The sequence below is a fragment of the Diuraphis noxia genome, unplaced genomic scaffold (genome assembly GCF_037042655.1).
Source record: "Diuraphis noxia isolate RWA-SAM2 unplaced genomic scaffold, SU_Dnox_SAM2 contig0005, whole genome shotgun sequence".
NCBI classification, from domain to species: Eukaryota; Metazoa; Arthropoda; class Insecta; order Hemiptera; family Aphididae; genus Diuraphis; species Diuraphis noxia.
Window position 1 is genome coordinate 45,454,948 of NW_028301715.1, and position 16,561 is coordinate 45,471,508.

A 16,561-nucleotide genomic window follows, 5' to 3' on the forward strand; every position below is an offset into this window, starting at 1 on the left:
ACTGTATACATAAATATTATATTATATTTATATATTATTCTTATAATATACAGTTGTAATCTTGTAAAGTTATAGTATAGTTTTATTTCAAATACTAAATAATAATTATTGATTATAAAGTTGTATTAACCAAAACTGTTTCGTGTAAGTTATTTTTGAACACAAATATGTGCGCTTGCCCACATATTATTATATTTTATTAGATATTTTATTTTGTATGTAAAATATTCGCCCCCCCCCCCCTAATCTCGGGCTGGATCCTCGCCTGACTGTGCTTATGTAAATCAGATTGGTATTTCTGCTTATATAATATAAATATATTATATATATATTACTTACTTCTAAAACCATTTGCAATGGCTCGATAGGATTCATTTCATTAAAGTCCATTAAAGCTTGTATAATACTCTTAAAGAAATTATTATCATTGCTTTCTATAATCATAGATTAATTTTCTGTACATATAAAAAATAATGTATGGAATTTAACATTATATTACCATTATGTTTCATTTGAAATATTTGAGCAAACACTCCATTTGGCGCAAGTTGATAAAGTATACATCTTATGAATTTTTTTGCAATACTAGTGGAACCACAAGGCAAAAATTTTTGACTTTCTTTTTGCCATAAAAAAGTAGGTCTAGTGTGACATCTATTATACAAAATTACATATTTAAAAAGTGGGTAAGTAGATGTTGCTCTGCTGTACAGTAACCTACTTGTAGGTTACTGTAATGGATAGAATTAAATTTGAATTCAACGATATAATATCATTGCATATGAAAAACAATTCTGAGCAGAGACGGTTTGTCAGTTTAGGATATTTTATAGTTTTATACTATATTAATTATATTGCTATTATTTAAGAAAAATAAATGTAGATACCTACAAAATAAATTTCAAATTAATCATTCAGATTCATTTTGTACCTGACTCACTTAACCATTCATAGTAGATATATACAATTTATTATAAAGTATTAATATAATAAGTCATTAACAACATAAACTATTAAAATTATGAGATTAAGTATACTAAGTAAACTCATAGAGAATCTTGTATACTATAGAAATTTCAAGTACCCACAAATAATATTTTTAAATTTCAGCAATATAGTTAAAATAGTTATTTTTGGTCGTTTAATATGCTATTTAATCCAAATTTGAACTTAAAAAAACTATAAAAAAAAACTGTTTGTATCGGTTTTAGATTTTTTTGCGGAAGAATTCTCAGCTATAAAATTAAAATGTTTGATACATTTTTAACAACTAATGAATTTGTAAATTTTCAATTGAACACATTTTCTAAAAAATTGATCATTAAATAGTCAAAAAAAAACTTCCTATGTATTTTTAATATTTCCCAACTGATACTAGGTATATCAACTTATGGGAAACCTTGTAATAAATGTTCAAGTTTTTTGGCCCAATGTATACAATTTTATCGACATTTATAGAATTAAAAACTAAAAAAACCGAAATTTTCAAATGTCTGTAAATAATTTAAAAATTGTTGAGATATTTTGAAAATGTTATCAAATAAAGGAATTGATAAAATAAACATTTGGTGTAAATTTCAAATTTTAACAGTTATTTATTTTTGGATAACAACAAAATAAGAATAATGCTACAAGAGAAATTGAGTGAATATCCAATGTTGTTATTTAAATGCTAATAAAATTTATTTTGACTTTCCGATAGACATTTTTTATTTTATAAAAGTAGACAAACTCATAGAGAATCTTGTACTGAATATTAAAATTTTAGATTTAAAAAGATACATTTTTATGAATTTCTATCTCAAAATAAATTTTCATAATTTGTACCTATTTTGTCAAAATTTAAATTTAAAATGCTAATTAAAAAAAATTGTGACCATATAAGTACTTTTAATATTTTTTAAACGTTGTTGTAACAGTGCATTAGGAGTCTTGTATTAAATGTTGAAGCTTTTTTACCATACGAATAACATTTTACTGTCATTTATATAAAAAAAAACAACTAAAAAGGTCAAAAATTTGAAATGTCCATAAATAACTTTAAAAAATTTGAAATATTTTTAAAAATTGTATTGAGTATAGAAAATGCCAATAAAAACATTTGGTGAAAATGTCATGTGTTTACAATGATTAGCTTTAAAGTTACGCCAATATCAAAATTCATTTTTCTCAAAATATCCATGTGCTTTTGAAAACTACTAGTAAATTCAAAATTTGACTTCTTCACTGCACCAAATAGATTCACTTTTTAACCAGAAAAACTACAGAAGTTGACAATCAAAGCATTATTTTGACAACTTAACGTATCCTCAGACACAAAAAAAAAACTAAATAAAAAAACACACATTGTAAAATTAATACATTCATCGCTCCCCTTAGAATCTAAAATGCCAAATATAATAATAAGTTAAGTAAGTACTTGGCTAATACTGTCAGTATTTCAGGTAAAAGACATGCAGCAACTGAAGGAGATCGATGTACAAAAGTTCCTAACAACACAATACAAAGTCCAATTTCATCATCGCTATATTCTTCTTTACGTGTTCCACAATCACTACACCTATAAATAAATGTTTTCACTTTGTTATGTAAATACTTGTGTACTTTTTACAGGTTATAAATTATAATGCAATTCATACCTTTCTTGAATACAATCTATTCCAATGCGACTAGTGCTATTGCTGACATTTTTATTTGCAGAGAAAGCTTCATAAATTGGAGGATCCAAATTTTGAGCATGGTAGTTCCTAAATAAATTTGTTGAAAAGAAAATTATTATATAACAAATACGACATTACAAATTATTGAATAAGCTCAATTGTTATTTAGGAGTTGAAGATATAAATAGTTAATCAGAATAATCAACTTATATGCTATAATATATTACTTGTAGTTAAAATTCTTTTGTGAATCACTTCCATAATTCATAGAACGCTGTGTAGAAGAATGATTTGATGATTTATTATCTTCTGGACTATCCAGAGCACTTTGTTTTGTTAATTTGCGAGGGCTGTGGGGACTTTTCTATAAAATTAAAAAAGTACCATTTATATTCAAGTTATTTATACTAAATCTTTAAAATGTTTATTATGTAATATGTGTATTCAAAAAAAATATTTACTAAAGCAAATTAAAATAGCAGATAAATGACAAAAAATATTTTATGTAATAAATTTATTTAGGCTCAATAGAAATGATAGAAAATGAAGTCTATTTTATGCTGATTTAGCTGTACAATTAGTAATTTGAATACAAAAATATACTTGTTCTTTTTCAGAACTATCTTCTCTATTAAGAGATGATGATTGTGATGCTGAGTCTATGTCTCCTAATCCAAAAGTCTTGTTCATTTTTTGCACCAGATTTATAGTTGTTCCAATCGGTAAAAGACGTTCTTGTACTGGAATTTCCAATGGTTTTTTTTCTATACTAACTTCCAATTTAAATCCCAAATCAGTTTGAATTTCGCTGGTCGATTCTAATTATTTAAATTTTTATTATTATTGTATATTACAAATGGTATACTATTATAATCATAAAATTATAAGTAATTACCCTTAGAAAAAGAAGAGTTTTTATGAACTTTCATTTTTGATAGAGGAGACTCAGGACAATTATATAATTTTGTAGTTGGTTTGTGAAACAATATTTTATCTTTCATATTTGAAGCTATTGGTGGGTGAGATGTAACGGAAGAAGATGACGTGGATGTTTGACTGATGTCTTTTGGGTTATAAAATGTTTGATTTTTTTGAACATCAATTATTTCTTCAGATTTTCTGTAACAATAATAGTTATTAACTGTTATATTAGTGTGACTATTATAATTATCAGATTATATTCACTAACCAAAATATTATGTTATATTAAATAACTATAGTACAATCAAATATATATACTACAATTACAGTTTAAAGTTGCATAATATGTTATGCTTTTTTAGCCAAATTAATAACAAATTACCAAAAGAAAATATTATATTCAATGTAAACCATGTAATTCTAATAAGTAAAAATTTGAGTAGAAACTAGCATTGTTTAAATTTTATTTATATTTTTACTCATAAATTCATACTTACTTTAATGTAGTGTTTATTTCAGGTGATGAAGTAGAAGTTGTAGCTAAAATAGGTTGTGATAAAAAATTTTGTTGATTGGCTACACTTATTATAGCTGAAGTTGCCAACATTTTCATTCCTTCTTTTACACCCCATTTATCCGCTTTCTAATTAAATCATATTACTTCATTACTCTTAAAATTATTAATTACAATGAATTTACCGTCTTACATCGACATTATTTTCATTAGACCAAAATGATCGAAGTGGTCCTTTTTTATTAAAAGCCTCATCTGCTGACTCATCAAATGATCCCTATATATGTATATATAAATCACAATGATTACAATACACTATTTTTATAATATTTAATAATTATATTAATCATATTTAAATAATATATTCAATAAGTAATACTATATTAGGTAAATACATTTTTGCAATCGTAAGATTATAATTAAATATACAAGGCTGGACAAGTGAACAATTTTTTTTCAACATTTTTAGTTAAAAGTGATTATACTTTAACTTGTCAATGTTCAACCTTGTAAATACATACATGTGAACTGTAATGACCAGTTGTACTGTCTGATTTATATTTTTCTGGAGCAATGGCTAAATCTGATTCTGTTTCATCTGGTTCAGTTGATCCGCTAATTTAATTATTTCAATCAATTATAGTTACATTCTTACATATGTTGGATTAAAATGTAAAAACTACATACGTAGATCCTTGTTTATGAGGAATTCTTCTACGAAATGAAATATCTTCTTCCCAGTGTGTTTCCATGCTTGTTGGATATTTTCTTGAAGTAGAAGGCTGGGATTCATATAATTTTTGTGATTCCGCATACAAAGATTCTCCATTTTTTTCAACTAGTATTTCATAAAAATATTATACTATGGTATTCAATTTAATTTAAATAACAGACCTTTGGTTTTTGATGCATCGGGCATAACAACTGTTGGAGGTATTCTATTACAAACATGTTGTTGTGCATTTAATGTATTCAAAACAATTTCCATTAATGAAATTACGAGAAGGCTGACTGGTTCTTTATCGAAATTGTACTAAAATAAGGTATGAATAAATTAGTTTAAACCCCGTAAACTAACCAATTGATTAATAAATAATTTACCTTATACAGATAAACCATAACAGACATGAGCCATGACTTTCTAGCCATTGGTTCTAAAAACCACAAAGAATAAGTAGCATTAATAGAATGTGTTTCGGGTGAAGGGCAATATTGAAGTAACAACAGTGCAGTAGGTGCAATAACATGGCCCATAGTGAAGTTTTGGTCCAACATTTGTGGTAAATTAGACAAAAATGAATTAAAAACTGGTAAAACCCTAAAATACATTTTTGTTTTATAATTATATTATATTATATGGATGCATTATATAAGTACCTTAATTTATCTGGTGGTATAAGAAATCCTTTTTCATTGTAATTATAGCCCAATAATAAATATAAATGCTGTAACACAATACCTTGAACTCTTATTCCATGTTTTGATTCTTCTGGATATGCCTATCATGGAAAAGTTGTTAGTGCCATAAATGTTAAATCGAATATATTACTTAAATTACATGTTCTGGTCTTGACATGTATTGCATGAGTAAAAAAACAATCAGACTGCTTGTTTCTTTGTCAGATTCTTCTAAATCAACAATTTTTTGTAAGAGCTCACTAGCATTATCTTCGTGAGAATCAATTCCATAAGAATGATCTTAAAAAAAAAAATTGTTATAAATTATAATGTTGGTTGTTATTAAACAATATTAATTATACCTGGAAGAATTGATAGAATTGGTGTAATAAGCTGCGAAGTTTTTCTTTTCAAGATTGGAGCAGAAAACTGCCTATTATAAACTTTATCGCCTAGAAATTATTTTTACAGTTTACTATGATATCATTTTAACTTACACTGATGATTAAATATTATAAATTTATAATTTAAAATGCATATAATATTGGGGACAAGTAATGTCATATATATTTTAATGTATTTGTATGGTTTTATATTTTTCTGCCATAACCCATGTATCAAATTTTCAGCACTTACTAAATTAAATTTAAATGAGCAACTATCGTTTATTCAAATAAAAATAATATGTGAAACATGACTGACCACCATTGTGTTTTGGGACATTCTTTGTTAAAGTTGAAGCGGGTGCAGACATGGTTCTCTTATATGGCCATTTTTGACCAAAACTTGCGCTTAATGTTCGTACAGAATTAGATTCTGAAGAAGATGCCATAGATTCATGAGCTCTTTGGACTTTTTTAATAAATGAATCGCTTGTGATATCTGAATTTCTTAAATCTAGTTTAAAAATAATTAAAAAACATGGTTTTTGTTTATCATATAATATTTTTGTTTCAAGTATAACTTTAAAAATAAATGTATGAATTAACTCACCTCGTACATGAGTAATATCACCACTTTTTTTTAACTGTATCTGAGCTTCTATAAATAAAGCATCAAAACGACCTAAGAAAAACTCCCATGAAAGTATTTTCCTGTCATTCAATGTATTGTGTAACTGATAAAGAGATTGTAATATCATAGGTCTATCTACCATGACAGTATCGAAATGCATTTCCATACAATGAATTAAACTCTAAGTAAATAATTAATAATCATTTTATTAAAAATAAATAAGATATTAAGTTGAAAAACATTACTTTTAATGCAGAATCGTGGATGGTAGGTAATAAAAGGGTAGCTCTTGTGGCTACATAAGAACTACGGTCATCCATACTTGATAAAAGGTAACAAAATGCATTTGTTATACATGATTGAAGAGTAGGGTTATTTCTTAAGGGTGTATTGTCCACAAATCTAGATATTAGCACCACTTTTTCAACTTAAAAAAAAATATTATAATTAATTATTAGATTAAGTTATATATAAACATAAATGATACATATATTAATAGATAATTATAATAGTATATAATAAATAGAATGTGCATCTATGATGAATACAGACTGAAAGTGTATAATTTTTATAGTTTAATATTTTGATTATAACTTAATTTTTATAAACATTTTTTATTGAAAAATAATTGATAGGTAAAGGATTGCAAAACTTATTTGGATACAATTTATAGACGTATCGGCTGTAACACATACTTTTTTGGTTTTCCCGAGTTAATGATTATGTATCATTGTATATTGTTTTTAAATTATTTGTAATATAATAATAAAAACTGGAAAGTGGAGTAAAATCTATGAAAAAAAATATAAAACAGAATATTCTGTCATAGATAATTTAGTCATTTAGCTACATTATTGTCAATTTGAATAAATATTACGCTAAAATTTATAAAATATTTGTATATTAAAAGCGCCCCGCCCCTGGCAACCACCCGGTTCGCCCGTATCTTGGGCCGGCACTGACAGTCACCATGTTATTACAATATTTTAGCTATAAATAATTTATCTTTAATTTTTTTTTATATTATTATTATATTATTTAAAAATTACTTTTAGAAAAGACTTCAGATTTGATAAAATTTTAAGATCATGCATAATAATCATAAATAATAACTCTTAAGGGATAAGTACACTCAAATATTCTATAGCTACATTTTGAAAATATTTAAAAACTAAGCTAAAGTAATTTAACTATAATATAAACTATGTAATTATTCACAAACTAGTCTTACAAAATTTTAAATTTATAAATTGATTTAATGACTTGTAAAGTTGTAAAGTATTATTATTAGGTAATATAATTAATATAGTTTATACCTGCATTGAAACGAGTACGCCAATCAGAACTATGAAATTCATCTTTAATTAGTTTCCAAAAAATATCACTGCCACATGGTAATGACACACAATGAAGCATAACAGGTATAGCTACTTCACAAAGATGAGATTTGATACCCTCAATACAGTCCCAAATGCTAAAAATAACATGATTAATGTAAAAAGTTAATGAAATGATTTAATTTTAAATTATTTATTCACATAAAAATAAATGTAATTATCTCCATTGTGTTTTAATAACAATTTAATATGATGAATGATACTTTTTTATAGTACCTTTATTCATCTGTTGTATTCTCAAGTTACAAAAATGAACAGCTTTAAAAGTGTAAGATGTATTTTTATATTATATTTAAAATAAAATAAATAAATATTGTTCTTTGTTGATAAAAGTATTCTTAGGCCCTCAACCTTATGGCTTAATTTATAGTTAATAGTTAAATAATAATTAAATGTAATAAACAATTAAATATTTTAATTAAATTAAACTTAAACTTACTTCTTAATTATCAAATTTTCTTGACACCATATTACAAATCCTCTGTGCTCTTTAACAGCTTTAGTTAATGTATCACAATGCAAAACAACAAGATACAAGGATTGTAATAAATAATACTTGAAACTTGTATCATTTGTTTTAGGAAACTCCTAAATAAAATATATTAAAATTAAATAATATATAAAAGTAAAAATATCAAATTTAAATGAACAATTAATTATAATTATCTACTCTTCTGCTAACTTTGTATTTTTAATTTTAATTTTTCAAACAATTATATAATTATAATCATTTTAAAATATAACTTACATCCTCTAAAGACTAAAATCTATTTCTATAAAACCATATGCATAGTCATTTGAACATAAGTACATTTAAGATTTTCCAAAGGAGGATCTAATATATATTGTTAGTGCTTAATACAGATGATATTTTAATTTTATCAGTATTATTATAATGTATTATGTACTGTGTATGTTTGTGGATTTTAAGAAATAGGTAGGTGGTACTCAATTTTTGTTTTAATGATTAAATGTTAAAAGACCTCTCATTCAATCAATTTTTATCTAAGAATTAATATTTTTGAGTAAAACCTAACCTTAAAAATTAGTATACCAAATAATAAACATGACATCAAAAATATGAGTTTGTTATAATAATATTTAAAAATATAAGTTTTGTACCAGAAACCTAAAATTTTGAAATGTTTCTTTAAAAATTCAAAAAGTTTTATAAGTTATCTCTAGCTTGTAAAAAAATACCATATTCACTTCAGCATAAAACCAATTGGAAATTTAATGTATCTGAAACTGGGAAACACAGAATTTATAAACCATAAACTTACAGGGACAAATCCAGTGATATTTTTATTTTTGGTAGTCAAACAAAAGCATAAAATAGTTAACAACATTAATACTACAGACACATACTACTCCACTTCAATGGAAAACACAGGTTAAAACATAGGGCAACTATGTTGCTGAGAAGGGAGCGACCAAGTCCCCCTATGCTCTCTCTGGATCGCCACTGTCCACTTTGTAAAAATTAGGTTATCAATGACTATGTATACTGAGATTTATCAATATATAATTATTGAAATTCATACTTTAAGAATGTGATAAACCAATTGTAACTGGTCAGGAAGTTCATCAATTTTGATTCGAAACCTTCCTTGACCTGTTTGCCAAAAATCTTGTATATTATGGACTGACTCATCTATTGGCTCATCATATTCGTTCATTAATTTGGCTTGTGCAACTCTTGCAGTTGCAACTCCTTAAAAAAAGTATAAATAATAATTAATAATCTTTTAACTTTTAACTAAGTCAGGGTTCGGCAACCTTTAGAAAAATGCGAGCCAAATTTCTCAACTTTTCATTGAGGAACAATAAATAAAAAAACTAATTTAACACATTATTTATATTATATACTATTAGATAATACCAATAATTTTATTACTAAAACAAACAATATTTATTACTTTAAAAACATAAGTACAAAAAAATTTCATTTACTCCTTTATGGATTTATTTTTTTATTTTTGTTTAAGCTACCAATGATATTTTCAAAAGTTAATATGTTTAGTATCATAATTCCATTTTATATTATATTCTTTTAAAACTGAAACTCTATTTATTTTTTTAACTAAACATAATATATTTATATTATACATAAATCAACTCAAGAATCATCAAAAGTCAAAGTTTATCATACATTTTTCTTTTCATAGTCACCATAATCAAGTAAGAAGTCACTATTATAGTCGTAGCACTCGTAGCCAATCTATATAGTCACTTATTATATTAAAATTACTAAACTATAACAAATGAAGAACGCAATTACACTAATACATTATAATAATTTGAATAGATTTAAGATTTTATACATTATAATATGTACTGATATCTATAATTTATCAAGTAAATAGAACTAAATTATATTAAATTATAACGTAAATTAACATATTTTTTGTGGCCTATAAAATACGACATTGTGAGCCTGGGTTGCCAATCCCAGAACTTGAAATTTGAATCAGTTAATATGTATATTAAAGATTAAATTCATTGATTAATAGAAAAATGTGTTGGAAAAATAATTACCAACATCAGATTCTGTTAATGTAATGGCTCTGGCAATAGCTGGCATTACTGGAGTTAAGTCTAATTGCTCAACAACGGTTTCCACTGTAGCAGTCATAAGCTGAAAAATTACTTTTTTTAAAACACTTTTAGATATTTATGGAAGATTAAAAGTTTTAGTAAAAATGTTTAGTACTAATAATTATATTAAATTTTTTATAAAAATTAAATTATTATTAATAATTAATTATTAATTTAAATTTAAAACTGTATTCATAAACATTTTACTTGAGGCATGTTAACTAAAAGTCCACCAATAGTGTCTGGAGTTAACATAAATGATAAGTTAGTTCCTTCACATTTTGATTCCTTTTTATCCACTTCTGTAGGTGTTTTTTTTGCATCATCAGAAAAACACTCTTCTATAATCGGATCCTTTAAATACAAATTATGTTAAAAATAATACATAATCCAATAGTAATTGCAAACAATCGATGATATTCAAGATATTGAGATTAATTCATATTACTATGAGAATTGATTATATGAGACTTATTAATTAAAAAATATTCGATTATACTGATAGAAATTAAAGCAATAGACAATGTCCTTATCCAGAAATAGGTCCTTAGAAAATGCCTAAGTAATATATTTATGATATTTTACTTACATCAGGAGGATGTGCTAAATTTGGCAAAGAAATATATTCTATCAATGAGCTTGCCAGTTGATGCCACAATACAATTAATTCACAAGATATGCATTCCACTTTGTTTTCGCAATCTCGATGAGACTCAGTGAACCATCCAGTAATTAAAGTGTTGGTAATTAGTTTACATACTTCATGGTTTATTGCACTTGCAAATCCTGTATGTCTTTCAATGCCATGTAATTCCATCTGAATTCATTTAAAATTATTTATAGTATATTTTTATATTAATGGTAAGCTTATGTTAGCATTTAATTTTAGTTAAACTCACTTGTTTTGATGTTATATCCAGCATTAACACACAACAGCTAAGTTTCAAATCATCTTCTAACATATCTGGCCGAGTATAATAATTTTGTTTATCTTCATCATCTGTGACACTTTCTGTACGTTTAATTATAACAGGATCTGAAATATATAACTACTGTTAAAAAAATTTCAACTCAAGTAATTTTATATTATTTTATTCAATACATTTATATTAATAAGTACTAACTCAAATTACTCTTCACAAAATTAGATTCTTTTATATTTTCCATGTTATAGATTTTTTTTAGGCTATCTAATCCATCTTTAAAAAAGTTAAATAATAGATGAATCGGTATAATAATCTCTAAGCTAGTTAATACCTGTAAAATATATTGTAAAATTATAATTTAAATCAAATACAGTAAGTACTTTAATAAGTTTATCTATTTTACCTGAATCCAAGTTAAAGCTTGTTCTTGAACTTTGGCAGATGTACCTTTAAAACGTATTTCTATGAAATTGTACAGCTTTGTAGCATCAAATCCTAAAGGATTCATATCTGAGTCTAATATTTTGCTAAACATAAATTTTATTTTATTAGGTATATTAAAATAAATAATAATTTTATGATTTTAAGTGTTATTATAATAACATTTATATTACCATAAAAGCATTCGTAATTCTGGCAATTCGTCAGGCGGAACATCACGTACAATAGCTTCTAACCAATGAGGCATAATTAATTCCCATATTTCTGAAGTGACAATATCATAAGGTACTAAACATAGCAGTTGGTTTAAGCCATTTTTAATAAGTGCAGTTTGACTTGCTAACATATCCCTAAAGATTAAATGTATTTGTAATATGTCTTAATAATGTATATATAAGTAGGTACATACCAATTACCACCAACTTGTGCATATTCTGGTGGACATGGTAATAAACAATTGACAAATGCTTCAAAATAATGCTGTCTAACACCCTTTAGCCACCGTTCACCAATATATTCTGTCTTCATATATTCTAAAGTGCATTCTTGTTGGTCTATGATAAATAGAACAAATAAACAGTTAATAAAATAAAGTTTACAGTTTCTGTTTACAATACTAATTAATTATTTACTTATGAGTAAATTTGTTGATTTTTAATTATAATTAGCATCAAAGGTACAAATAATTAAGCTAGGGGCTCAGCCCCCAAGAATTCATATAGCTTCCTAAAAAACTAATGGATTTACTACATAGTATATTGGAATATTCAGTATAGATTGTGATCTTCAACCATCTTCAATGACAAACACTATTTGTACCTATGATTAGGATAATATACAATCTTTAAATAAATAGATTTTAAAATATTGTTCTATAATAGTTATTAATTTATCTGTAACAATTCTTTTGAGGTTTGCAATTATTTTTTTAAATAAATATATATTTGAGTATATTCAAGCATGTTACATAATAATATAACACTAAATATAAATCACAAACTTATCATGAAATATTTTTCAAATAATATCCTATAGGTACATTTTATTTTATAATTTTATATCTAATTACTATAAAATGATAAATTTTTAACCACATTTAACATTGACGTATATTGTAGACAGTTATTATCAATGTAATATTATTTAATTCATATAGGTACATAAAAGGTGAGAATATTTTAATGTAAAGATAAGTTTGGCCATCAAAGTTAAATGTGCTGAGGCGACAACAATAATTTCCTAAATAACATTGGTGGACGCGTAGGCAAAGGGGATTACATTGTCTTTAAGTGTTTCAGGAGGAGAGTAGGTACAACGGTCATGCGAGTAAAGCAACGATAAATATGGGATAAGGGTGTTTTGTTTTTTGTAATTGTTTTATAATTTTGATAAAAAGTGTTGCCAACTTTTAAAATTATATGTTTTGTTTGAGTAGCCACACAATTCTACTATATTCCTTGAATACAATCTGTAATAGGTAAATTTATGGTAATTAAGGATTAAAGGTCTAAATAGTGAAGGTAATCCTACTTTAGTTATATTCTTTCAATATGATCAAATACTGGTTAATTTATGGTTGTTGAAGATTTATGTCTAAATAGAAAGATAGCGATATCAACTTCTTGAGAGCCAAACTGTAACTGGTTAATTTATGGTCTTTTGATGACTCAATTGTCAATAGAGGTATATCACCAAAAGGTGTGTATACGACAACATTAAAAGTTTAATAAAATCATTTTAAATCAAATTTATCGAAAACTAAAATTTTTTATGGCTTTATTAATTTTGATAACCCTGAAATCAAAAATCTAAATTTATAAAGATGCATTATGGATATTTTAATGATAAATTCCTTGACTGGTTAAAAAAAACAAAACACATCACCTTTTCATTGTAAAACCGATAGCTCAATTTAGTGAGAACAAAAAAAAAAAATTTAAGGTACATTATTTAAATATATCTGAAGTTCAAATTTACCATCATAAGAATAAGCAGTGACATGAAACCAATGAAATAGTATAGATAATAATCTTCCCATTATACTAGAACGAGGAGGTTCCTGATCTTCTATTCGATATAAAGCAACCAATAGCCAAACCCCAGTTCTGCCCATAAGCTGCCTATCATTTATTGTGACTTCTGGTTGTTCATCTTCTTTATCTGTCTTGCTAGATGACAATGTGCCTTTTACTTTAGCTCCAAATACAGCTGCTTTAGTTTGACTTTCTTTTGTAGCCTCTGAGATAGGTGCTCGAACTTCTTTTAATAAACTAAAATATAATAAATATTGTATTTTAATTTAAATAAAATAAAAACACTCTTATAAATATTTACCTAACAATTGACTCAACCAAATAAGTTTGCATCTCATTATCTAATTCTCCAGCTGATTTTAAAGTCCAGTGAACAATATGGTCAACATTTTCTGAATGAATTAGTTTATTACAATCTGAACATAATCTAATGGGTCGATTTTTATTCATAGATGCACACTCAGGTGAAAAACATGTCACACTAATCATAGTGTTTTGTGATTTACATTCCTTTAATTAATTCAAATATTTGTATAGTATTTAAAATTTAAGGAATCTATTTATAAACTTTATTTTATTTACTTTATATTCACATTTCCACGTAGCTAAAAGTAATGGTTGTAAAACAATATGGAATTGATATGATGGTTTTTTATTGTGTAAATCTTCTGCGCAATCAGTGCATAAATAAAATGGTGGTGGACAGTTTTCAGCATGTTTCATGGATAACTCATGATTCAAACATACACGTTCTGCAGGACCATAACCCACTTTTGGACAATTTTTTTTTTGACACAGCAATGCCAACCAGTTTCCTATATATGATGAAAAAATGGTAGTTAATTTTGTAAAAATTCAAGTTACTTTTTAAATTTCTAAGTAATAGTGTATCATTTCAAATTATTAGATACTTATATTTAACTGATCATTGTTATTCATAATGCAACAAATATTTATAACATAGGCACACAAAAGTATTAATATAATTAAAGTTTTCCAATACGTTTTTATAACATTTAAACACATATTTTATTAATCAATCACAAATTGTATGTACAATTTATGTGCTTAAATTTAAAAAGATTAAAGTAAGAATAGGTAAAATTCTACTAGAATACCTAATTTGTTATTTGTACTAAGTCTCTATATTAACATGAAATATAAAATAATATCATTTTGGCATTTGGTTTCTAAAATATAATCAATTACAAGTTAAAAGCATATTTTTAATGAGTTTATTAATAAAAAATTGTGAGATTGCAAAAAAAAAAATCTTAACAATAGTTAACAGTTTTTGAGTAGGTGCCTACTTAAATAGTATCTGCTTAAACGGGATAAAAAATGTATATGGGTAAATTTAATTTTTACAATTACCTACCTAATTAATCATTTTCTAATATGAAATAATAAAATAAATAATTACCAATTGATTTCGGTTTATTTCTGTCAAATTTGTTGGCATTGTACAAAGGCCAATAATTGAATAATAACCTTGCAGCATGATATCTTGCTACTGAAGTTCCATACGCAATTACCACAAGTAAATCTTTTTTTATATTTTTTTTAAATGTCATAAGACGTTCAACTAATTGTAAATGTAATGCTGATAACAAACCATAACATATAAAAACTTAGTTAAGTATTTTAATAAGTATTTTAATTTACCTGTATCAAATGTATTTTGAAAAACTAGCAATAAAATCCCAGCTACAGATAATGCTGCATTGTTTATGCATTTATTTCTAGCTAAAAAACAAAATAAATGTCTTAGTACCATAGTCAAGTAGAAAAAAAGACAAGTAAGTAATCATAAATGTTGATAAATTTACGTATTGTAAATGGTATCACAAAATAACATAACGTGTTGATCAGGTCATGGTGTACTGATGAAGGGAGTACTTGAAAAGCAGTTGCAATCATATATGGTAAGCTTTCCAAGGTATCGCCACCAAGAAAAGGAACCAGACAAGCCACACATTGATTGAATGCTTCTCCAAATGCTAAATAAATTTATAATGTGTCATAGAAACATGTCCAGATTTGTTTTTAAACTATAAGTACTAAATTAATTACCTATAATAAAATATAGGAATATTGATAGTAAGAAGAAAAATTTACACAGTATTCACCAATAATTATCGTTAAATCTCTTTTAGACTTTTCTTAGATATCTAATAAATGTTACATAGATATCTATTTTAATCTATAGAATCTATTCAAAATCTAAATATACTAATATAAGTCATATTTTAAACATCTTATTATATTAGAGATCTAAAAAGGATCAATTTATAATAAGTGATTGTAGGTATATTAAAGCTAGTAGTCTCAGTAGATAACAAACTATCTATAGAGATACTATTCTTAATTCTATATATTATACTATACAATTTAAGTAAACCAATTTTTTTCATCATAGTAAATACACAAGTTTTGTGTATGTATGGACTTTGGAGTATGGAGTATGCATGGGGTTGAAGGGTTGTGTGTTTATAGTTTGAATTATTTAAAAAAATTGTAAGTTGAAAGTTGGAAATATATTTTGCCATGCACTCATGTATAGATAATAATAAATTATAATTTATATATTCAATATTGTATATTTATAAATAATAAATAAGCCTATTATATATCTTTATATATTATATATCTATTATAT

The 16,561-nt window shown here is 25.3% G+C and overlaps 1 protein-coding gene across 6 annotated transcripts in view; it reads right to left on the reverse strand.

The window, feature by feature from the left end:
• Positions 1 to 16,561, reverse strand: part of unc79 (UNC-79 domain-containing protein) — a 40,789-nt gene that overhangs the window by 17,486 nt on the left and 6,742 nt on the right. For all 6 annotated transcript variants that reach the window (XM_089229816.1, XM_089229815.1, XM_089229813.1 and 3 more), the window contains exons 4-39: positions 15,732 to 15,902; positions 15,568 to 15,648; positions 15,326 to 15,505; positions 14,485 to 14,717; positions 14,204 to 14,412; positions 13,847 to 14,139; positions 12,279 to 12,423; positions 12,043 to 12,219; positions 11,832 to 11,955; positions 11,627 to 11,759; positions 11,402 to 11,538; positions 11,092 to 11,319; positions 10,710 to 10,856; positions 10,443 to 10,542; positions 9,449 to 9,618; positions 8,344 to 8,492; positions 7,824 to 7,981; positions 6,753 to 6,934; positions 6,487 to 6,688; positions 6,196 to 6,390; positions 5,856 to 5,945; positions 5,654 to 5,793; positions 5,473 to 5,594; positions 5,197 to 5,413; positions 4,990 to 5,128; positions 4,783 to 4,933; positions 4,617 to 4,710; positions 4,289 to 4,372; positions 4,079 to 4,224; positions 3,556 to 3,779; positions 3,264 to 3,478; positions 2,888 to 3,024; positions 2,640 to 2,747; positions 2,420 to 2,560; positions 500 to 654; positions 340 to 434 (exon numbers count right to left, since the gene is read on the reverse strand). In XM_089229816.1, coding sequence (XP_089085942.1) covers positions 340 to 434; positions 500 to 654; positions 2,420 to 2,560; positions 2,640 to 2,747; positions 2,888 to 3,024; positions 3,264 to 3,478; positions 3,556 to 3,779; positions 4,079 to 4,224; positions 4,289 to 4,372; positions 4,617 to 4,710; positions 4,783 to 4,933; positions 4,990 to 5,128; positions 5,197 to 5,413; positions 5,473 to 5,594; positions 5,654 to 5,793; positions 5,856 to 5,945; positions 6,196 to 6,390; positions 6,487 to 6,688; positions 6,753 to 6,934; positions 7,824 to 7,981; positions 8,344 to 8,492; positions 9,449 to 9,618; positions 10,443 to 10,542; positions 10,710 to 10,856; positions 11,092 to 11,319; positions 11,402 to 11,538; positions 11,627 to 11,759; positions 11,832 to 11,955; positions 12,043 to 12,219; positions 12,279 to 12,423; positions 13,847 to 14,139; positions 14,204 to 14,412; positions 14,485 to 14,717; positions 15,326 to 15,505; positions 15,568 to 15,648; positions 15,732 to 15,902 — 5,672 coding nt within the window. The remainder of the gene's footprint in view (positions 1 to 339; positions 435 to 499; positions 655 to 2,419; positions 2,561 to 2,639; positions 2,748 to 2,887; positions 3,025 to 3,263; positions 3,479 to 3,555; positions 3,780 to 4,078; positions 4,225 to 4,288; positions 4,373 to 4,616; positions 4,711 to 4,782; positions 4,934 to 4,989; positions 5,129 to 5,196; positions 5,414 to 5,472; positions 5,595 to 5,653; positions 5,794 to 5,855; positions 5,946 to 6,195; positions 6,391 to 6,486; positions 6,689 to 6,752; positions 6,935 to 7,823; positions 7,982 to 8,343; positions 8,493 to 9,448; positions 9,619 to 10,442; positions 10,543 to 10,709; positions 10,857 to 11,091; positions 11,320 to 11,401; positions 11,539 to 11,626; positions 11,760 to 11,831; positions 11,956 to 12,042; positions 12,220 to 12,278; positions 12,424 to 13,846; positions 14,140 to 14,203; positions 14,413 to 14,484; positions 14,718 to 15,325; positions 15,506 to 15,567; positions 15,649 to 15,731; positions 15,903 to 16,561) is intronic.